We start from the raw sequence: 24462 nt of genomic DNA on the forward strand, positions 1-24462 counted from the left end.
TGTTTGGGCCATTTATGGCTCCCTAGAGTCATATTACAATAGCTTTGATTAAAATACAAACCAAGTGAGTAATTGCAGGCTTTTTAATTTTACAGTGTCAGTTTGTCATTGTAATGGATATGTTGGAACATGAAAGTCTCTTAATGAATTAAAGGAAATGCATATTTAGAAGGACTTAAAACTGCCCATGACCAGCAACCTCATATACTCACACAAAAATAAGAGAGGGAGAACAACTTTTCTTGTCAGTGATGCAAACCCCCAATAAAAATGATGAACTGTGTGTCCTCCTGATGGCAACTCTCAAAGTGCCCCGAGGCTTCATCGAATTCCATTAAGCAGAACTTTTGTGAACTTCTTTTGAACAGGGTCTTCCATCTCTATAGATCCAAAATGCTGAAGGAAAAAAAGGTTATTTTTACAGCAGAGTTGAATAGAAAATAAAAAGGAAAGTGCTTAGTTAATACAGCTTATCCCCTCCAATCTGTAACATCTCAAATTAATAAGCCTTACATTTCAGGAATGCTTGTTTCCAGGAAGCAGGTTCTTGTTTTCCCTGCTCTGTGCTGTTCATCACTCAGAGTGAATTTCACAAAAGACACAGTGAAAAGCACATTGTAGTGAAGGTGCTGGAACATCATTTTTATTGTGGAGACCTAATGAGTAGATCTAATCACACTTGGACTCCCCTCTGATAAGCAGAGCAGACCCAAGTATCATTAAGAAAACTGACAAATCTGTCCTGATGCACACACCAAACACGTAGGAAATCCATTCTGACAGCTGCTGTAAATGGCAAAATCCATGGCTGAGTATTTTTTGTTATTTAAAGGGCAGCTGAGTAAAATTATTGTTATGGATTTACACACATATCACAAAAGTAACATTGGCTGGCAGAGGGCATTTCATAGAGATCTGTTCCCATCCCATCCCTTTGAATTTCCCAGTCTATAAAAATAACAATAGGTAACAGCAGATCCACAGTGTCACTGCTGCAGTCCTGCCACAGAGTATTTATGCAGCATTGTCAGGACCACTATTATTCATCACATAACATGGACCAGATTAAACTGAATTTTGTAACAGACCACCTCTTTTTCCTTCCACTTTATGCATGAAAATTACATGCATGTGTGTGCGCACAAATGCAAAAACTAATTCGAATTTTATCCCTTTAAGGGAAGGCATTTCTGGGCATTAGAAAAGGAACAGAGTTTAAAAATAAAAATAAAAGAATAATAATATTTTTTAAAAGACCAGAAACAAAATGTTTTTCTGCATATATCAGAGCTACCAAGGCAGGAGCAGACCGTTTTTCAAGGCTCATTGCTCCCCTCCCCAGTGTCTCTTGGCATATATACATGACTCATAAAAATTTCTGGGTTTGGTGGTCTCTGCTTTACATGGCAAAGCAATTTCTGCAGCTGAAAAAACAGAAGATAACAGTAGACTAAGCTGTTTAAGGCAGCTGTGATTCTTGCTTAGACACCCTTGGAAATTTGTCAAGTTGCACTGTCAGAATGACTCAATTATTTTTCCTGATTTTAGCTTAAATCCTCAGACGTGCCAAGCACCTGAAATTCACAATGATTAGAGAGTGGGGAGTATTCAGTGAGTTCTCTTGCAGCTCTGAGATCATAAGCTCACTGCAGACTCTGAGGATTTTAATAGCTTTTCCCTGGCATTTATGCACTGACCTTTTAGGAAAGCACTTCCCATCTCTGAGAGATGCAGCTCTGCTTGGACCTGGGCAAACACAGTGACAGAGTGAGAGCAAGTCTGGGAAAGGGAAATACACATTTACACTCTGCACCTTCTTCCACAGGGCTCCTCCCACAGCCACTGAGCACACCCCAAGGTGATGGATTCTGCTGATTTCCACCCATCCCAGCCCCATCCTTTGGGACTTGCAGCTCTTTAACAGAGTCAACACCACTCCAGCAAACCCTCAGGTGTGACTGGAATTGTTATTTACCCAGTCAGTCCTGGGTCCTGCCACATCATCACACTCACTACTGCCTTACTCGGGGCAACTGATCCCAACTGGGTTTTTGTCCCTAGAAATGTCCCCATCCCACACCTCTTACACCAATTATTGTGAGCAAAAACTGTTCAATGCAGTGCTTGTCAAAATGAGCCTGTGGCAACCACTAATTTCATAACTCTTGCAAAAATATCTTGGTTCCCCAATCACGTTTATTTGGCAAAAAACTTGTAATATGTAGAGGAAATAAATATACTTTAATAAATTTACCTTCCTTCACTTGAATATTTTTTTGCTAAAAATCAGCTCTTTTCCCAAAAGCAGTATGTGTTTGATAAGTGTAAAATTGACTCTGCTTCCCTTTTTCAGCAAAGGGATGTGCATTAGGAAATAAAAATGCAAACAATTGTTCCTCCTGCTTGCTATTCATTGCTCAGATACTGAAAGTCTCTTTATGAATAACATGAATTGATGTTCTTGTCAGTAGCAACAATATTTACAGAACAATGTTACATTTAATGTTACATTAAAGATGAAATTGAAAGTAAAGATGTGATTCCACTAAAAGAGACATCGAAACATGCAGACTATCTCGCCCTTGCAAAGACTGCTCACCCTTTGTCAAGATGTTTTCCTTAGTATTCAGAAACCTTTTGTGTTTGATGTTGACTATTTAAATCCATTATTACCTGTCAAAGTCTCTCCAAACATTTGTGGTATCAGAAGGAAATAAACAGCAAGTTATTACAAAGCATAACAAAAACCTGGGGTATTTCATAAGCTATACGAAGTCCTACCATTCAGTTCAGGATGCTCCTTGTGACAAACACAGAGAAAATGTTCTGAAAGGGAAATACAGAACTCCTGGAGCTCCTCTGATTCCCTGGAGTTTTCCAGTGCACCCCAGGTGTTGCAGTGTGCATTTTGGGTTTTCTAAAGTTCTGTATGATTCTTATTACTGAATTTCTGTAATGGTTCATTCCTAGCCCCACCCCTTTCCTTAATCTGTGTCATTATGCCCCTCAATAGACCTAGTCCTCTCCATTGTATGTCTCCTCTATAGCCCTGTCCAGTGTATTGTACCTTCTATTATATCTTATCTATTGACACACCGTGGTACTTCATGGCTCTGGCAGAGCCAGGTGGCTCACCAAGGTTTCAGGTATCCTCACACCCCTTTTATCCCAAAATGGCCATGTCAATGCCCCCTGTACCTAAATCACTCCCCCTCATTTCCATCAGTAACGCCCCTGTTCATAAGGGCAAGTAAGAGCCCAAATCCTGACTCACACTCTCACACTCACACTCACACTCACGAATAAACACCTTCTTTACCACCAAGTGTAAGCTGCTCTTTCTTCCAAGATAAGTCACGTCTCTGTTTGAAATCTGGACCCAAAGGAATAACTCGTTTATATGGTATCTGAAGAGCAGAGCTAGCCAGAGAGACAAGCTCAAAAGAACCACACCCAGGAGCTCCTGCAGCCCCCAGCACAGCAGCCTTGTGCCCAACACTGCCCATGAAACTGCCACAGGGCTGATCACAGAGAAAACTGCAAAGGCCCCTTCAAGACCACTGAGCACAGGAGGACATTCCATCTGAATGAATTTATCTCCACGATTTTCAAGGTGGGAAAACGATGGTGTCAATTCCTTCCATATATTCTGTTTAAAAATGTAATTCCTTAACTCATGAAAGGAGAAGATGCATTGGGCACATGATGGATAGAAAATGATCATGTTTTATTATTCACTTGGAGATCAATAAATACACCCCCACAGCCACTGAAAGCTCAATCAAAACTCACAACTCATAAAATCCAAATTAAATTTCTTTCTTTTTTTTTTTTTTTTTCCATACACAGAAGCATAATGCACCGAAATATATCACAAGAAAATCCAAGAGAAAACCTAGATTGGTTTTTAGATTCTCTTTGACCAAGGCAACAGGGGAGAGAATTCCAGAGGCAGACACCTCAGAGCTGTGTGTTTTGTCAGCAGTGCTCTCTCCTCTCTCAAGGAGAAACAAATTCTCTTCCCAAAGGAAGGAGGGAATCATTTCAGGAGATTGTGGAGCAGCCTTGCAAAAACTCAGCATAGAGAGAAAGAAGTGTAAAATAACACAAATATTTTGAAATTATGGACTAGCTGACAAAGGCCAATTAACAGAAAAATGCAACAACAATCCCAAACAAACAAAACAAATCCCACAACAACAACAGCAACGAAACCCCCAAACCAAACAAAAATAACAAAACGGGACATCTGGAGAAAGAGGAAAGGCATAGGGAATATTTTACCACACATTTCATCCAGAAACAATGGAAAACTATTTCAAAAGACTGCTGCAAATTTTAAAAATAAATAAATACCTTATGATGCTGAGTATATGCAGTAGGGACCATGCATGAATTGAGAGAGTTGATGCTATAAACAGGCTTTTCTGTTAGAGGTTCATCCAAAGCAAACAATTTTGGGGAAAAAAAAAAAAAAAAAAAAAAAAAAAAAAAACCACGAAGGAAAACTCAGTAGAGGAAAATTCTTCTCTCTAACAGGAGTGAAAATGAAAACACTTTTAATCATATGCCTCTAGAGAGTTTGGTATTAAGCACTACTAGTGACAAAAGGAATAAAAACTCAACAATTTGAACATATTTCCACTTTGATATACATCCATTAACATTCTTATCTCTCAAATTTTACATCTCTCCTTTCTCTCCTCAATGAAATCAGAAAATGGTTTACGAGGAAGAATGAAAGGCTAAAAAAGCAAATCAAATGGAATTGCAGCAGGTAGGTAAAAATTAAACCATGCTTTGAGCCAAGACAACTTTTTGAATAGATTTACATTATTGTATAACTAAAGAACCGTGCCATGATTTTGGACAAATCTGCTGAGGAGTGTATTCCCAAAGCCAAGCAGAAGATGCATAGCTACCCAGAAAATAAGTAGTCCTAATTTGTCCATGGTAATGAAGTTGTCATCTTACAAAGTGCAAAAAATTATATTTTTTGGTGAAAAGAAACTTTTGCTTTTTGTTTATTTTAACATGCTTCTAAACTTCAGGCTTTTCTGCTGAGTTTACACAACTGGCATCAGCAGACTCACACAGGTCATGGCAATATTTGGTAAAGCAGGCTGATGCCTAAGAACTCTCCTTTTTGTTTGAGGCAAAGAATGTCATTTTCTTCTAACTGCACAGTGAATTCACAGAATTCACAGAATGTGTAGGCTGGAAGAGACCTTCAAGATCATAAAGTCCAACCCAGCCCTAACACCTCAACTAGACCATGGCACCAAGTGCCACATCCAGTCTTTTGTAAAACACATCCAGGCATGGTGACTCCACCACCTACCTGGGCAGACAATTCCAGTACTTTATCACTCTTTCCATGAAAAACTTTTTCCTAATATCCAACCTATATTTCCCTTGGTGCAGTTAAAGATAGTGTCCATTTGTTCTGTCATTTGCTGAGTGGAGAAACAAGGTAAAGCCAATAGATACCTACAGTCAGTGCAAGAAACAAGAGAGCCACAGCTGAAAAATCATTCTACTTTTTTATGGCACATCTGAAATAGTCAAACTGCCTTTAACCAAGGGAGTCTTATCCCTTTAAGCAGAGTGATAAATGCCTGTACAGAGCTGAAGGTTCCATTCCCCTTTGGATGAACCAGTTGACAGAAGTACTCCAGTGGCAATGCCATTCTGTTCCCTTTGGCACTTGGGACAATGCTCTTGAGGGATTCTCCCTTCCAGTTGCTCCAGGAAGGTGTTGTGTCTCCAAACCAGTCACACCCATCCCTCCCAGCAGCCCTGCTCACACACACACATACACACACACACACACACACACACACACACACATGGAGCAGCTCTCACCCTGCACTATGAGTGTGGCTCCTGTTCCCACCTCCCCTTCAATCCCTCCCTATCACATCCCCTTCCCCAGCCCCACGGGGATACCTGTGGGACCTGCCCCTTCTCTCCTCCACACCCTGTTCTTCAGGGCACCCAGCAAAGGGACACTTTGTTTGTGGAACCCTCTCCCTTCCAGAGCTGCTCCCTGGCCCCTGTTTTTCACTGAACTGCCCCAGCAGAAACAACAGCACAGCCTTCCCTGAAACTCTCCCCAAATCCCCACTGCAGACACATGTATTTGGAAAAGAGGTTTTCCTGAGTAAGGAAACAACTGGACGTTGTTCAAAAACCAGTTCTTGCTACAACGAACACGAGCACAAATTTAGGGATACATTTCTGTTTTATCAAACCAAATATCTGCTTTCTAAAGCCATGATTCCCCTCCTACCAGGCTGCTGACCAGTATATTCTGTTTCTTTTCACTGAAAATCATGATCATGCTGTGTTCTCATGTGGAGATGAAAATTGGAAAATAGGTGTACAGGTTTGTTCTGTCATCTTGACAATCTGATTTTGCCTTGTGGTGTTTTAATCCACTTTCCATACTTTCAACACTAACAACTTCTGACAAACTTTTCCTCACCCTTGAAGATAACATCCTCATAAATGACCTCACACTTTGTCTGAGGCTTGGAACATGAATTTATTTCCTTTTATCACTCTGTACTAAAAAGAAAGAAAATGAGCCATTATTAAAAAGGGCTTTCTTCTCCTCCCTTTTAATTCTCCTTAGGACTAACAGTTTCTTTTCTTTTTATCTTTTCCTACTGAACTACAGGTAGAGTCCTATTATATCACTTGCTGATGCCTTTAAGCATACTATTTCAGCTCAAATGCATTCCTCAAATCAATGAAAATGAATTAAATTAGTACCTACAGGCAAAATAAATTAAATAAAATGTACAATAGCACAGGTCTTAAATGTTCTTCTCTGTGCAAAAACAGTAATATTCAGTGACTGACATTCAAATAAACAATTTTGTGCCACTAAAATGAAATATCCATATCATCATTATTTTTCTTTTTAAAATTTAAGATTTTTTTCAGTGTTCAGAGATAAAAAGGTAATATTTTGTTTTCCTACAGAGAAAAGTAAAGTAGAGGACCCTCATTAATGTTTCAAAGAATTGAAAAATACTGACAAAACACTGACAAAAATACTGGTTTTCTAGGAGCTAAAAGTGAATTTCTTTCTTTACCCACAGAAGAAAACAAAATCTGTTGAAAAAGCAACCCATGTTGTTTCCCACCCAAGATTGTGCTACCAGTATGGTATTTTTAGGAGCAAGCATTGTACATACACATTGTGCTTGGAGCATGAGTAAGGATTTCAATTTCTGATAGAATTATCCTCAAGACCCAAGGCTGAGCACATACCCCACATTTAAAATGAGATGGTGACTGGTCAGTAACATTGTCACCTGTGAGTTTCTAAGATGAAATTAGGATTTGTGCCAGCTGTTATTGCTGAGTGTTCAGCACCCCTTCCAGCATCCTTGCTTACAGAATCTGACCAGTGTTACAAACTTTTCCATCTAAACCACAACCAAAAAACCCCACCTTGATTCAAAATTAAGGTTCACTGTGTTAGAAGTTCCTTAGAAAGATAAATAAACTGTGAAAATGGACATTTTGACAACTATTATTTGCATAATATTAACAATCTAATCTGTCTGGTGGCCATAAATCCAAGAGGAAGGAATTATTTCAGGAAGTAACGGGGCTGCATTAGTGCCATGAATGCATGGACTCCTGGGTCTAGATCAGGCAGGAGTCCCAAGGGATATTCCACAGCTCCCTCTCTTTTCTTCCAAATTACCTAAAGTAAAAAGGGTTTAAGCATCTGCTAGAATTAGTTTTTCCTTTGAAAAATAAGGAGGTTTAGAATACAGGACAAAAAATAATAAACTTGCTTTGCTTTTCTCCTTTCTGCCTAAAGCCTACCCCTGATTATCTTGTTTAGCCCCAGCCACCAAGCAACTCACAACTGTTCATGTATTAACAAGGAACATCTCAGATGAGACACAGACATAAAGTAAATTGCCCAAGCTGCCCTCGAGCCCAAGCATTTCTCAAACTCCAGCCTAATTCCACGACCAACAGCCCATCCCCTGGCTTTGCAATAGCTGAGAACCCAGAGCACATTTCAAAAGCTCATTCTGAGCTTGATTTCAGCCCAGCTGATGCTGCCTCCAAGAGAAATCATCATCTGAGCATGTGGGGAAGGCTGTGGCTGCCAGGCTGAGCTGCTACAGCCCCCCAGAGCCCCCACAGCCCGGGCAGAGCTGGCAGCTCCCCTGCCCTGAGCTCATCCCTCGGGGCTGGGAGAAACCAAAAAACCTCCTGGCCAAAGGGACACCTGCTCACAGGCAGGCTCCAGATGAAGCCTCAGCCCTGGAAGTCCTTCCTTTTGAATTGGGAAAGGATGGGGTTTGTGGGCAGCTATTTTTAAATTTTTCCTTTCAAATACCCGTGAAAGCATCTACTAATTTCAGATGATGTCACGCATAGAAAGTGAGTGAGCACACTTTTTTTTTCTCCCTAAGATTTGAAACAGACTAAAAAGAATAATTATTTCCTCTTATTTTTTAATGAGAATTGCCAGCCCCTCAGCAGGTGGAAGGACACTGCCTGCAGGAGCTTTTTTGTTGGCTAAAAACTTGGTTCATATAATCAGCATGGTAATTAGCAAGCTCTTTGCTATTAAAAGGAACTCATTACTGCTATATTTTGCTGATTGATCCATACTCATGAAGTAATTTAAAAATGTAAAAAGCATTTTGTGAGCCACTTAGAATCTTCAATATGAATATTGAGACAATGCAACTGACAGTTGTCTTTGACTAAACTTCAATCTCTAATTCTTTAGCCCTTCAGGCAAATCCACGGGGAACTGGAAAATGAAAATAATTCCCTAAAGTCATATATTGTTCTCTGCCACTTGTCAGAATCCCCTTGCAGGGAATGGGGCCTTTGTATCAAGTACATGCTCACCTCAGGTTCTGTGACATTTTTTGAGGTGAACTTGCAATCAGAGAGGCCAAGCTCCCACACAAGTGTCTGGAGTCACTGGATTGCCCAGGCTGACCCTGACCCTGCTGCTCTTTGCCCTCAGGGCTCGCAGGAGCCTTGCCCTGTCCATGAGTCAAATGGGGAGGTGGCCCTCTGAGAAGTCATTTGAAGGGAAAATCACCTCCACTCAGAATTAATGATTAGCACGGATCTCACGCTGTTGTAGGATGAGTTACTCTCGACTTTGGACCCTCTGCCAGGTTTTCTCATGCTTCAAAAAGAACTGATAAATTATCCAACAATTTCTAATATTGAAATGCCAAGAGGAGGGAGAAGAATGAGGGAAAGATGGCAAGAGGGTGGACACATGTCAACTTTTCAAAGAATTTCCCTTATTTCAGGGAAATCTCGAGTGAAATTCTGCCTCCAATTAAGTTGACACACAGCTCATTGAACTCAACAGTGCCAGGATTTCATCCTTGACCTACTGCCTTGAACTCCATCCTTTAGTGCTTCTAACAAAACAGCTTGTTCCTTTCCTCCTGACCAGCTCAGGTGCCACTTCATTTCCAACCTGGCTGTGGCTCTGAGGCTGACACTGCTCTTTCAGGCATAAAAAAAAAAGAATTGCCACGCCAATGCAATCTGCTATTTATAGGCTCCACGACAGCCCCAAATTATTTTACAACCCGAAAGGACATCACTAGTAACTGAGACAGATACGTTTTTGACAGGGATCATAAGTAACTATGGCTGGCCCAATTCTCTTTGCTACTAAAGTAAAAAGCAGACTTCACTGAGAGCTGGCTCTGGCCCTGAAATCACACAGTGTGGTCACCCAGCACCTGCAATAGGAAGGGAAAACAGATTTCAGCTCTGACAGTTGTGAGAGTCAAGATCTGTCTGCCCTGTCCTGGAGGGCAAAGGACAACCACACCCTGTTTGTGTGCTTCTGTGCAAATCTGATGGGAACTTGATATGGGAAAGTGATTTCCACAGCTCATTGGGTGATTTTCATTCCGGGCTCCCACGTGCAGATTTTCCTGCCAGCACTAACGCTGCCAATGTGCTGTTCAGAGCAATTCCTTTAAGATAATGAATTTCAATATTTAAAGATCTATTTCCCTTCTCTATTCCTTCCCATTTCCATATTTTGAAGATGAAAGGATTATGCTATTTCAGCCTTTGCTCTTGTTTTTTTTGGTGTATTACGTATTTTTAGGCTCTTTTTTTCCACACACAAAAATAAGTGCTTATAACATTCATTTTGCTTTAAGAAATTTATTCTTTCTTTCAAGCTGCGGAAACATCTCTTACAAGTATTATTTTTATCTTTCTTAGAGATGGGTGATTTATTTTTAATTGCTTCTTTAGGTTAGGACGCTGCTTACAGTGTGCCTACATTTACTGTGTTCATTAATTTAAGCTTTTTAAAAAAGTAATACGTCAAACCACTTTTTCCCTCCTGGAAAGGGAAGTCATGGCAGATAAGAGAGATCAATTGTTAATCAGCATTAACCAATAGTAAAAAAAACCCCAAAACCCAACAAACTAAGAAGCATCTTAAAGACTCAAGTACTCTGTAGAATGAGTTTATACCAGGTCATAGTTTTCCAGCAGAAGCTCTCCTAGGAAATTAAACCACAGGGAGATGGAAGTCTAAATCATCCTATTGAGGCCCTCTGTTTTTATTTCAACACACAAAACAAAAATCCCACTTAAAAAAATTTAAAAATAAGGAAGAAGGCGAGAAAGAGAAGTAAACATAAAAGAGAAGGAACAATCTGCAAGGTTACACAAAGATGAATGTGAAAACAGAGACCACAGCCTGCTCTCCAAAATATTGAACTTCAGTTAATCCCCATTCAGCTGTCCATTCCCTCAAACTTAATAAATTAATATATTCATAGAAGTTCAGGATCCTAAATCCAGCAAATAAATTGATCACCTACAGAATTGCAAGTAAATTCACCCTTTTTAATTTCCTGCCCTTTAATTTAACAAATATGAAAAAAACCCATGTAAAAATCTCTTGAAAAAAATCTCTGCTTCTCAGTCCTGCATATTTATTACATGGAGCACAGGGGAGAGCCCATAAACATCCATGAAGTGATTTACAGCCTGTTCTGCCATGAAGCAGTGTATTGAAAAACAGCCAGGCCAGAACTGCCTTGAAAATGTGAATCAGTGATCCAGTAGATATAAAGTACAAAAATAGCTTTGAACTCCAACTAACATTATTTTTGTCTATTCATTCTCTGCTTGGGAAAGTAAATTTGGACATGATAGTGTAACTACTACACTGGGCTGAAGTTTCTGCCAGAGAATAAATTCCATATAGAGACAGTTCATCTGTTTCTACAAATAAATAAAAGTTAGTGTAACAAATAAAAAATACCTTCTGTCAGACACCCAAGAAAAGAGCCCACAAACCACACAGAAACTTTTCTCAATAATCATCTTTCACTTTGAAGAATAGCATCAAACCAAGAAATGCAGCCACTTATAATCCTGGGATACTCTGCTGAGCACAAACACATCCTCATCACTTCCATTTCCCCAAGATCTGCTTCAGATCACATCCCTGGAATTCTAAGATTTTGAAGTTCTCATCATTCAATTACTTCCTGCTTTATTACACTTTTAAAAATGAAGTAATGGGGGGTTGTTTCTTTGAACCAAGGACAAGCTGTTATGGAATCAGGGTGATTTTACTGATTTTAACAGTGTAATTGGAATATATTGCTTTATTTTCCTTCCAGTCACTTTGGTGCCATAGGCAGTTTTTGTATTTTTCTAAGAAACCTGGTCAGTATAGTCTACAGGATCCCTGGTTTTATTCCAGTTTCTCAGCATATCTTCTGTTCTGCTCAGTCATTTTCTGCCTGTTTTAACTGTTTGTCTCATAACAGGCAAGCCCCTTCCTTAGAAAATGTCACTCATGCGCCCTCATTGCTTTATGAACCAACACTGACTTTGTGCCAGCAGCCTTGTTTTTTAAATAACTAATTTATTCATTACTCCAAGCTAAAGTGGCTTTTATTATCAAATGAGTCTGCACTGTGAGCTGAACTGATTTCCTCTTCCATCACAGAGTTCTTATCTCACAGACCTGACCTTGTGGGCAGAAGTCAACCTGTAGCAACACACTGAGTGTCAGAACTGTCCCCAGTGTGGCTGACAAATCCACTCTAAGTGACCACTGGGAGCTGTACCTTCCTTTGGGGATGCATTCCAGCCTGGCACTGAAGTCAATTTTCCCACACAGACAAACCTGAGGATGATATTTCAGTGCAGCTTATGTTGTTGTGTGAAAGAACCAAACAGAATCACCCTGTTCATGCTGTTAAAAGCTTCTCTGCTTTAGAGTGTCCCTAGAGTGAAATTCTGAAAATACAAAGCAGTATTTTAAAAGCCCAAGTTTTTTCCTGCACCAAACATCTTTGCTGTGTCTGGCAACAGATTAAGGAAGCTGAGACAGAAGAGAAGACAACTTCTGAGCTCTGACATATTATGTATTTTAGATTTAGATAATAAATAACCTATTGGTCACCCTGCTACACTCAGGGCATTCTTTTCATGTTATTCTTGATAATAAAGAGGGTTGTGTTATTTTTGTAAAGATTTTATATGTGCCCCACTTAAGCTAATGATGGCAAAGAGCTCTGACCTTACACTGCTGCCATTCTGGGCTGTCAACTGCCTGCCAGCATTCACCTGGTCCTCTGGCACCTCTTTATGTTCTTAATTTTAAGGACAGGCAGCAACATATTTCTTTTAAACATGACACAGAATTCGAGAAGGACACTGTGGAAACTAGACCCTTTTATAATGTATTTTCTTCTGTCTTTTCAGACTACAGTAAACAAGTGAAAAATTCAAATTCCTTCTCTTCACACAATGCATCTTCACCACAATGCCACAGCACGCTTTGGCACTGTTCAGCATAACTATAATAACTACAGTGAAAAAAAGAAAGAAAAATTAAGAACCTGTAGCAGTATATATATAAAAAATACTGATATGAATGGAAAGGCAATACCAGGCCTCCTTATTCTAGCTAATACAATTATTTTTTAATGACAATAATTAATAGCTTAATAAGATACACCGAGTTACCACTGACAGCAATGAGGGTTCCTGTAACAGGGGACAAAATTATATACATGCATTTACATAAGCACTGCAAAAATCACCCTTTTTGCACCTTTCTTCTCAGATAATCCCACATCAGCATCATCAAACTAATCTATATCCCTGGCTCAAGGAAAGTAAAAACCCTCTGCAATTAGCCATTTCCTCTGAATGAGCTTTGAAGCATAATCTGCATTTTTATTCACATCGACTTCCTTTGCTAAGCACACAGGGATGTGTGTTTCAATAAGTGAAATCAGTGTATTTGCTCTCGATTGCACTGCTCAGTTCAGATTGCTTGTTTATTTAACTGAATAAGCAATTTGCAACAACCAAGATTATCATCTGAGATTGACCCACAGAGACACACTCACTGAACTGTTTGGAAAAGTAAGTTTGGCAAATTGAGAAAAAACATTTACACATTCAGTGACTCAGGAAGAACTTTCTACTTACGTGGGCAGGGGCTTTGTATAATAAAATTACTATTTCCTGTATCTGCTGAAAATCTCATGTGGGAAATCCCAGTATCCCACTACCTATTTAACACACACATTATACTTTGATCATCCAGCACATATCTAGATTTTCTTTCTTCTCCTGTCACTTCTGATGAAAAATCTGTAATTTGTGGTAGAAACATTTGATGTGAATATTTAAATGTTCTTGTATTCTATGATACTAAGTTTCATCCTAACTTTAAAAAACTTTCCTTAATCTTTCCACATTATATTCTGATGTTTTCCCTCAGTAAAGAATGTTTTGTAAGTTTGCCTCAGCAGATTCCATTAGTATATGTCTACTTCTTGCACCAAGGGTCACTAAAAGTATGAAAACATGAAATATAACCAATCTAAAAACTTGGAGTAATTCCACTGGGGAGTCATTAGGAGCAGCCTCAGTAGCATAATTATTCTCATAACTAAGCAAAAAAGAGAGGAAAAGGTTTTATAAATTCTTTTCTTTATTCTTATTTATTCTTTCTATATATAAAAGACAGAAAATAAAAGGGGAAGCAAAAGCAGATGATTAAAAAAAATCTTTTGCATTATAGGTAAAGAAAAAAAATCTTTTGTGTTATTCCACAATCTACTGTTGAAGCTGGTGCTTTAAAATAGCCACAAGATAATTTAGGTGATGATGACAGTGGCAATTAGCTCAGTTCAGGCCCAGGTTAGCCCTTACCACAGCCAGAGCTCAAGCTGCAGTGTGAAGGCAGACCCAGTTTCTGTTCTCTGCAGGGTGTTTTTGAAGTGCTGATGTCCCTGCACACACACAGAGCTGCAGCACAGCCAGGCAGGGACACACACTGCAACTCCTCTATTGGAGAATTGTAGCCCTGGTTTCGTGCCTGAGGTGTTTTGGTTTTCTGAAATCCTTTTCCCAGGGAATTTTCTGCAAACAGGAGAGATATATTTGTAAACTGTGACTGTGTTATTCATTCCTTTTCCTAGGAGGGACTTCTTCTTGATGTCCCTCTGATCTGACCAATGTGATTGAAGAGGTTTGTCTTTGTTTTCACCAATCACATTGGTCTGTGTAAAATAGTGTAAAAGGGAGACACATCCCAAAAATAAAATAATCATTTTCAGCCTTCTGAAGCTCAGAGTCTGTATCATTGTAGGGTAAAACAGCATCAGAGAATCAGCATCAGAATCTGGCTCCTACTGCAGCAGCCAGAGGAGAAAAGGCTCCAGGCAAAGCCTCTGCACAGCAATTGTCAGGGGGAGGAAAGGGAGAAAGTTATGACTTGGGGACACTTTCATTGCATTAGCTCCTAATGGTGTGACTCTGTATTGCCAATAGCTCCAAGCATTACAAAAAAAGCTCTTCCTTTGCCATTATCTGCTTTATTCTGGCTTAAAGCTGGTTTGAAGCCAAGGTTCAGCAACCTTGCATCAGGGAAAAGCTTACAGGAGAGTATAACGATGATCAAGATCTGTACTATACACCATAAAACTGAGACAAAGTGATTTCCTTTGTCACTTTTTAAATGTCGCCCTCCTTATTCTGCCACTTCACTGAGGTTTCATGCTGGCATATCTACACATACAGTAGCAGGGGAGATTTTTTTGGCCCTGCATCAAGCAGCAAGCTTAGCTCAGGTGCTGCTATTCCCCTCACTGGCTCTGCTTTGTAGTCCTAGGAAGATGGTTATTCTGACAAACCAATAATTTATGGTCCGCTGAAACATTACAAATACTCTATTTCTGTAAGCTTTGTGCTTAACTCTGCCACTGTGAGAGATTTGCTATCAATCTCAGAAGAGTGAGTTGTTACAGCATGTACAGCTAAAGCTTTAAACACCACCTGGGGTTTCACCAGCCAAAGGCAGGGCAGTGACACTCAGCAGACTGGGAAGTGGCAATAACTCCTAATCCCTTCCTAGGCACAGATCTGGGGAGAATTTCTTGTTCCCACCCACACAAACATTCTCAGTTGGGCAGCAGACACAGGATGGGGTTCTTCAAATGCATTAATTCCAAGAAATGCTAAGCAAAGCAAAAGAATCCAGGATTCTCCTTTGTTCAGCCTTTCAGATTTTAGTCAAGGAAAGTTTCGTTTCCAACTTCAGGTGTCATAAAAAGCAAATAATATACAATAGTGGAAGCCAGATGAGAGTCAAATGCACATCCTTCAAGAAATATCAGGGAATTTTCATGAAATTTGAAGAGAGAAAACAAGAGGAAGGGAGAGAATATTCTCCCTCAAACTGACATTTTGATGGTGCTCCAAGCAGCCTCATTTAGGCTTCAGCTGCTGCCTTGCTGAGCAGCCTTTGATGCTGCCCCAGGCAGTTCTCATCCAGCCTTTGGCTCCTGCTTGGTCAGACACCTTTTGGTGCCATTTCTGGTTTGTGTGAGCAGATCTTATCAATTTCACATATATATGACTCTTTGTGTCCATCTCACAATTATGTAAATCTTCGATGTAATATTAGATCTTAGGCTTGGTCTTTTAATTTAATTTCCTCCAATGGCAATGGTTTGTTGTGTTTTGTTGTTTTTTTTCTTTCCTCTCTATAACTGACTCAGAAAATCCTGTTCTTTCTGCCCAGTGGAATGCTTCACATGCTTTGATTTTTTTTTTTGTTTTGTTTGTTTGTTTGTTTGTTTGTTTTTTTAGGGTTTTTTGGGGGGTTTTTTTTGTTTGTTTGTTTGTTTTTTTTGCAAGGTGGAGAAATATGCTTTCTTTGTATTTATTTCTTATTTGAGTATTTTACACACAAAATGTTGAGTGCATGTCTGTCAGAAACAGATATCCCATGCCCTTCTGCTCCAGGCAATTTATCTTGGCCTTATCGAGCAGGGCTGTAAGAGATCTAGAATAAGATGGTTGCTGAGGCTGTGAACACCTGCTGCTTACTCCTGCATTAATAGAAAGAGCAGTAAAAAACTACCAGCAGATCTCTTCTTCCCTCAAGATACTTGAACTTAGCTCTTCCTTGATTGAAAAAGACCTGAATTTAGATTAGACTGTAGCACTGAGGTGTCATCATTTCAACTAATTTGAGTAGTGGGAGAGAAATGTTTGAACGATCAAATATTCCTAGTTTTCCTCATTTTTACTGTTCATTTTCATTCCTCACATTTCATATACATTCCTTTAGATCACACCCTGTGACTTTTCAAAGTGATAGACCAACTTCAAAGAACATTCAAAGAAAGTCCAACTATTAAAGGGTCTCCATAATTGTAACCTTAAACAAACTGTGCTGCACATACAAATCAATCTTCAAATTTCTATGACAGCTTCCCCATTGCCACATGAGACCAAAATCACTATAATGGACATTAATTCTGCAAAGGAACCACTGTAGACATTTGGGGCTGCTCTCAGAGTAGCGTGCACTTATCTAAACAGTTGATAATCAGTGACTGCTGTACTAACAGTGCTCCACAGGTAAAGTTTGGTGGTTTGTTTGTTTGTTTTCTTGGTTTTTATTTTCTGAACAAGCTTATTCAGAGAGAAAAAAAAATAATCAACAATTCAAATCCTGAAGTCTCAATTTAGTAACACTGAGTTTTCAGGGCATAAAAATGATGCAAGATGGCAAAGAACTCAAAGAAAGATAACTTTCTGGTGAGATCAAATTGCCTGGGGTGACCAACATTTTAGCAAAAAGCCATACAAGTTCTGCAGTTTATTTCTAAGGAAAACAAAACAAGAATGAATTCTACATGGAGAAAGGCACTGCACATACTCAAAAGCATTACAATACTTTTCATTTATTTTGTAACGCTGCAGCCCTGACATCTTAGAGCTTTTGTATTGATGCAAATGAACTTTTAACTTTAGGAGGACAGGAACATTAGGCAGCATAAATTTACATGAGGCTAATGCTTGTATGAATGCACAAAAACAATCACAGAGGTCTGTCTGGATGGTTTACACAATGCCACGCTGGCATTTTACCTTCATGTTTGGCTGGAAAATGCTCAGTATTGATGCTCAGTAATACAAGCTGAACAACAGTTCTCAAAGAGACACCTACACACCCGAATTTGCTTAGTCATTTTACAATTAAAATTATTCTTTTTTGAACTCTGATAACAGAATGTAGTTATGTTTTGCTGTAATCTTTTATTTGTGTTCTAACTGCATTGGAATTTGAATTCAGATTCAAGTTTTTTAAAAAATTACAACCATTCTTTCCCAAATAATCATAGGATGAATATTAAAGAATTGGAAGGGACCTTAAAGATCATCCTCCTCATTGTCAGGGACACCTCCCACTAGACCAGGTTGCTCCAAGCTCCTTCCAACATGGCCTTGGACATTTCAAGGCTTGAGGCATCCACAGCCTCCCTGGACTTGTTTCAGTGTCTCACCACTCTCACAGTAGGGAATTTCTTCCTCACCTAAATTTCCCTTCTTTCAATTTATACCCGTTTCTCCTTGCCCTATAACTACTGTTCCATCACAGTACCTCATTTTGCTGAAAAGCTCCACAGAAAACCAAAACCCCCCAAACCCACAAACAACCAACCCACACCTGCTAACAAACCCTTCTATAAATATTAGCCCAAATCCTCACTTTCATGGTGAACCACAAAATACCCCCTTTGGCTCTACAAGCACTTGCTCAGTTGGGATCAGATCTTCCATGTAACATCTCTGTGGTCTCACAAGGAGAACAGAAGGGCAGGACCAGCCCTTTTCACTCTCATGACCAGTGACAGGACTTGAGGAAACAGCTGGGAGCTGAGTCAGGGGAGGTTTAGGTTGGAGAGCAGGAAAAGGTGGGCAAAATGTGGCTGGGCAATGAACAGGGCAGTGGGCACAGCTCCAAGCCTGGATGAGCTCAAGAAGTGTTTGGACAACACCCTCAGGCACATGCTGGGACTCTCAGGGTGTCCTGTGCAGGGCCAGGAGTTGGACTTGATGATCCTGATGGGTCTCTTCCAATTCAGCACATTCTATGATCATAATTTTATTATGTTAGGTAATGGAAAGTATCATGTTTCTGTAGCTTTTTTCCTCCTCAAAGATTATAAAACTTGTGCTTCCAATTTTCTACCCTCTCTACATGAATACTGTTTATTCCCACCCAAATATTGAGTGATAGCCCCCATAGTTTCTAAAAATTACCTTTGCTCCAGAATATTATTATGGTGTCCTTTAATTAGTGCATCACTAGTGACTACAGTTACCAAGATTACAGTGAACTGAGTTGGGTAAATCATTATCTACTCAGGCTTAGATGTCACAAACGTGCTGGGAAAGAAATAAATTATAGATCAATAGTACTGTGACTGGAATGATCCATCCCACTTAATTAGGACTACCATATTTCAGTACAGTTAACAGTTAAAAAGAAAATGAAAAAGTCAACCCCTTAAATAAATCTTAATAAGGCCGGTCCTTAAACCACCATTCTACAAAGATGGGGGGGGGGGGGGGTTTAATGCACAATCATAAAATAATTTAGTAGCAATATCATTAGCAAGAGCTGGATTTCAAAATAATAGTTCTTCACACAGCCAGTATGAACCACTAAAGCTTCAAACCCTTGCATGAATGGACTGGGCTGGGTAGCTGGGAAATTATTATTAGATTTCTAGAGGATGGTTTAGCTTTAATGTCTTCAAACATATCTCTGTGTCAACTTTATCCTGCATTTTGGGAAACTTTCAGAAGCTTGAACTGGTTAAAAGGGTTGACTGGAGCAGGCATGCATCCCCCAGTGTATCCATCTGTACCAAACTAAATCTTACCATTGGAAGGTGTAACAAGTAAAGCATAAGACTGCTATTATAAAGTAAAATAAATTTAAGGGAAAAAACTCAAAACTAAAACCACCAAAAAACTCAACAGATATTTATTTATTTGCTCTAGTCATTGGTGGAAGAGTGGTTCTCTCCTTCAGTGCAGAGTGATGTATCTATGTGATATATTTATGTGATGTATTTACTGTTCCCTTAGCCTTACAATTAACTCCCAACCCCAGAACAGCCCCGAGAGTGGATTCAGTTGTTGGCAAACACACTTTGCATTGCTGAACTGCAAGTAAAACCTATCCCCCAACCAATTTCTTACAACAAGCTGAAAAAAATTAGTTTTTTCCCAACTTGAAACTGGTCCAGGATTATCAAAGACAAAAAGAAATTAAATTCGTAAGCTAAGGAAAAGAGGAAGAAACAAAAAGGGACAAAAATCATTCACTGCACAACAAACAGAATAATAAAGGGCACGCAGTAACCTAGAAGCAACACTATTCTCTTCTAAGTATTGTTTTTATTCAGCTCAAAACCACATCCTAGGAATAGCAAGGGAAAAAAAAAAAAAACAACAAAACACATTAAGCCCTCCAAGTGTTTTGAGGTGACATTGGTGTGTTTTAAAAGGAGCTGTGTCCTGCAGCAGAGGCACAGGAGGACACTCGGTAGCGGGGGATCACCGCAGGGACCCCGGCACAGACACGGACTGCCCGCCCAAAGAGGGCACGGATCAACCACCTCGGGAACAGCTGCACCGAGAGAGAACCACAGCGGGGGAAGGGAAGGGAAGGGAAGGGAAGGGAAGGGAAGGGAAGGGAAGGGAAGGGAAGGGAAGGGAAGGGAAGGGAAGGGAAGGGAAGGGAAGGGAAGGGAAGGGAAGGGAAGGGAAGGGAAGGGAAGGGAAGGGAAGGGAAGGGAAGGGAAGGGAAGGGAAGGGAAGGGAAGGGAAGGGAAGGGAAGGGAAGGGAAGGGAGAAAAAAAAAATGAGGGGAGGAAAAAGGTTGGGGGGGAGGAAAGGGTAAAATAAAGAAAAAGAAAGGGAAAAGGCACGGAAAAGGAACTGCAGTCCCAAAGCTGCCTATTGCGCGCGCTCCCCTCAGAGCACCCGGCTCCGCGCCTGCGTCACCCCCGCGCGCCGGCGCGTGACGTCACCGCCGCTGGGCCCCGCGGCGCGGTGACGTGCGGGGCGCGCGCCGGCGGGGAAGGTCGCCGCGGGGACGCCGCCATGCTGTCCGTGGCCGCCCGCGCCGGGCCCTTGGCGCCCTTCGTGTCCGCCGCCGCGCACGCCGTGCCCGGCCCGCTCCGCCCGCTCGTCCCGGCCGCCGCGCACCGGGACCGCAAGGTGCTGCTGGAACCGAAGCACCCTCTGCTCTGCCGGGAGTCCCTGAGCGGCCGCGCCGCCCGCGGGGGGCTCGTCGCCAGCGCCAGCCTGAACGGTGCGGGCCGGGGGAGCGGCGGGGCGGGCGGGGGCGGCGGCAGCCGGGGCGGACACGGCCGCGGGCTCACCGAGGGCTCACCGGGGGCCCTGCCAGCGCTCCCGGACACCGCCCGGCCCGGCCTGCCCCGGCCCGGTGGGGAGAGCCGGGTCCGGTGCGGCGGGCGGGGGGCAGAGCCGGGAAGGAGAGCAGGCCGGGGGGGCTGCGGGGGCTTGGGCCGCTTGGGGTTTTTCAACGTCTGATTCTGTTGTCACCCTTGCAAATCGCAAGTATTTAAAACTACAGAGCTTGTTCAAGGGCACTTGAATGCCAGCTTGCTTTTAATGACTCACAGATCGGGGCGGGCTGGAGTGGCCATAGTGGGGTATCTGTGCCCGAGCAGGGTCAGCCCAGAACACAAGATTGTGTCCAGGCTCTCAGGGGTTTATGTGCAGTATAATGAGAATAATTACATTGATTTACAAGTAACTCAGAAGGTAACCGCTATAGTATTTTAACTGCAAAGAAATTAAACTGAAAATTGAAATCCTGAGATAGTGCTCCATACTAAGTTATTTCAAGTATCAAGACTTAAAGCACTTAATAACAAGTAATATGACTAACTTCTAAAAGTGTCCAGGCGGTTCTGGATATCTCCGGCGAGGGAGACAACTCCCGTGATTTTTATTTTAAAAGAAAAAATGCAGCCAGGTTCTGTCGTTCGGGAGGGGTTTTTAACTGCGGGCACAGGAGCAGAGGGGTGCAGTGAGAGCACGGTGTGTGTTTTACCCTGTGGTGCCTCCAGGTCGGGGAGGATCAGGCAGGGAGTGCCCGAGGTGTCCTTACAGCCCGACCTCTGGCCCAAGGGCTGTGCCTGTCCTGCCACACGGGCCTGCAGTTCCTCAGAGCTGCTGCCCAGCCCTGCAGCTGCCACCCATGGGACAGTTCTGCTTCAGCAGCTTCAGAGTGCACACATTTAATTCTGGGAGGGAAGATGCTCTATAGCAATTAGAGCTGTGTACTTCACCTGACCCTCACCTCTAAAGGGTTTTGTTCATGTGAAAATTCTACAAATCTGTAACTGACATAACTGACATTTAAGCTGTGAGTATAGCAGATTTTTTTGAAGTTAGTCGTATTACTTATTACTAAATGCTTTAAGTCTTGATACTTGAAATAACTTAGTATGGAGCACTATCTCAGGATTTTGATTTTCAGTTTAATTTCTTTGCAGTAAAAATCCTGTAGTGGTAACCTTCTAAGAGCTGAGTTACTTGTAAATAAATGTTATTATTATCCTCATTACACTGCATATAAACCCCTGAGAGCTTAAGTACACTTTGAGACATCTGTGAACTTTGTGCCAACTGCCAGAAAATATAAAGACTAAATAATATTCTTCAAGTAACAGGTTGAACTTTGGCAAGTAACGTATTCTGTCCTTGCCGGGTTCTTTTCTTTGGCTTATAGATTTTCAGTGGGGGAAGCAGGTTTTTTTTTTCTGGAGAAACTCATGGGAGGCCTTTTAGTTATTCTTCGTATCCTGTTACTCGTGCACACAGGTTTGATGGGGCAATCCTACTTGAAATTGGACAGCTGTTAGCTTTATCCCTAAATCTTCTAAAAAGTGAGCCTGGGGAATGAAGATTTAAAATTATTCACTGTGGCTTTTAGCTAGGACAACAATTTAATATGAACGAGGATGCCTGTTATTTTTAATTCTAAAAATGCCTAACCACACACTTAACATTATTATAGGTTACGGAAGTTTATTACATTATTACAGAAGTTACTTCAGACAAAAAATAGCACAAAAGTGTAACACTGCAGATGTGCAAACTTCACTACATCAGATTTCTTCTTAGCAGCCCTTTACAAGGAAACATTTGAGTGGAAAACAGGTCTGTCTTTTCTGAGCTAGTCATGGTATCCTACAGGAGTTTTTTCTTGAAATTTACTGAAAGAACAGTTCACTTTTTTTTCCCTGAACTCCAGAACTTCTCACAGATTTTCTGCACCCTGATCAGGTTTTCCTTTTCAAAGAATAAGAAACTGGTTTCCCTAAGCTACCAAACATTCCCTCCGAAAACCATTTTCATACAACTGAAAATTGAAACACTTAATTAATAGAATCCTACCCAGACTTCGGAATAACTTTTACCCACTATTCCAGAAATGCCACTAACAAAGTACCATTTCCAGTGCAAGGCAGTGTGTTTTATTTATTTGCACATGGTGTCATTTGCTGTCCTCCTCTGTGCAGCCCCCGCCAGCGTGCGCTGTGTCCACAACGATGTTGCGGTCCCCGACTTCTCCGCCTATCGCCGCGATGACGTGCAGGATGCCACCACATCTTCCCAAGGCAGCAGCGACTCCAGGAAAGGCTTCTCCTACCTGATGACTGCAGCCACAGGTGTAACAGGTGCCTATGTTGCCAAGAATGTTGTCACCCAGTTTATCTCCAGCCTGAGCGCCTCTGCTGACGTGCTGGCCTTGTCGAAGATTGAGATCAAGCTGTCTGACATTCCAGAAGGCAAGAACGTGGCTTTCAAGTGGAGAGGGAAGCCCCTTTTTGTGCGTCACAGAACCCAGGCAGAAATCAGTCAGGAGGCTGAAGTTGATGTGTCCCAGCTGAGGGATCCGCAGCACGACCTAGACAGAGTGAAGAAGCCCGAGTGGGTGATCGTGGTGGGTGTGTGCACTCACCTGGGCTGTGTCCCCATCGCCAACGCCGGGGACTATGGCGGGTACTACTGCCCCTGCCACGGCTCCCACTATGACGCCTCTGGCAGGATCAGGAAAGGCCCTGCTCCCTTAAACCTCGAGGTCCCAGTTTACCAGTTTGTTGGGGATGACACAGTGGTGGTCGGCTGAGAGACAAGGTGCCTGCTCACTTCCATGTTCCTGGGAATGTACAGCACAAGGGTTAACAGGCATACTGTAAAATCAGAAATTACCTGTCTAGATTCTCAACCAGAACTATGCTTGAATACTGTGTTCAATTTCAATAAAAACTTGGAGTGAGCACTTATTCCTGACTTAAGATACAGTGTATTTCTTTGTGTTCAGTTTCTAGTGTGTCCAGCCAAGGAAATGCTACAACAGACCCAGAACACAGAGCCCTCCTGAAGGGCTGCTGATTCAAGGTAGACATTGAGCTACAAAGCCCAAAGAGATCTTTTAGCCAGCATTGGTTCTGCAAATACAGCACTGAGCTGGTGCTTCACTGCATGCAGAATAGGAGGAGAAACACGGTTTGCTGTTTCTAGAACAAAGCAAAAAGACACCAGTTATCCTGTATACTTTTTATGTTTTCTTCCAATTCTTTACCACTGTCTGAAAGTACTTCTGTCCTGCATTACCCTGATGTGCTCCCTCAGTTGCAGAATAGAAGCTAAAATCCTCAGAAACTACAGAAAAGTCTTGAGAGAGTTTTTGAGATGCACATAATAAAAGCTTATTCACAATAAACTAGTAAAAAACCCAGATTCCTAGAATTAAACACATTAACCAGAGGCTACAATGTGGTCTGACATAATAACTGCTCTGTGGATATGCTGAGGGAGAGTTCTGTCTGACACCAGTTTTACAATAGAGGTGTCATTCATTTCAGGGACTCTGTCACAATCTATGCAAGTAGCAGTCAGTAAAAATTGAAAACCATTGTGTCCAGCCTGTTTGGTGAACAGCTCACATCCTATGTGCATGTAGATATTAATTCTAAAGTATATTTTTCTTTGTGCCTCATGAAATAGGAGGAGATTGCTTTCTCCCTC

At 41.3% G+C, this 24462-nt stretch overlaps 1 protein-coding gene across 1 annotated transcript; it reads left to right on the forward strand.

Annotated features, from left to right (window-relative positions):
- The first annotated feature begins 20481 nt into the window (after nt 1-20481).
- UQCRFS1 (ubiquinol-cytochrome c reductase, Rieske iron-sulfur polypeptide 1) lies at nt 20482-23717 on the forward strand. The gene is made up of 2 exons (XM_083870556.1): nt 20482-20707; nt 22950-23717. The coding sequence occupies exons 1-2, from the start codon at nt 20497-20499 to the stop codon at nt 23558-23560; spliced, it is 822 nt and encodes a 273-aa protein (XP_083726682.1). The 5' UTR covers nt 20482-20496; the 3' UTR covers nt 23561-23717.
- Nucleotides 23718-24462: the final 745 nt, after the last annotated feature.

Source organism: Zosterops lateralis (assembly GCF_965231275.1).
Source record: "Zosterops lateralis genome assembly, chromosome: 12".
NCBI lineage: Eukaryota > Metazoa > Chordata > Aves > Passeriformes > Zosteropidae > Zosterops > Zosterops lateralis.

What these genes read in the sequence shown, in the direction of transcription:
- UQCRFS1 (XM_083870556.1), top strand. Translation starts at nt 20,497, where the DNA reads ATGCTGTCCGTGGCCGCCCGCGCCGGGCCCTTGGCGCCCTTCGTGTCC. An exon ending in CGCCAGCGCCAGCCTGAACG is followed by an intron (nt 20,708 to 22,949) that starts GTGCGGGCCGGG and finishes TCCTCTGTGCAG; the next exon opens with CCCCCGCCAGCGTGCGCTGT.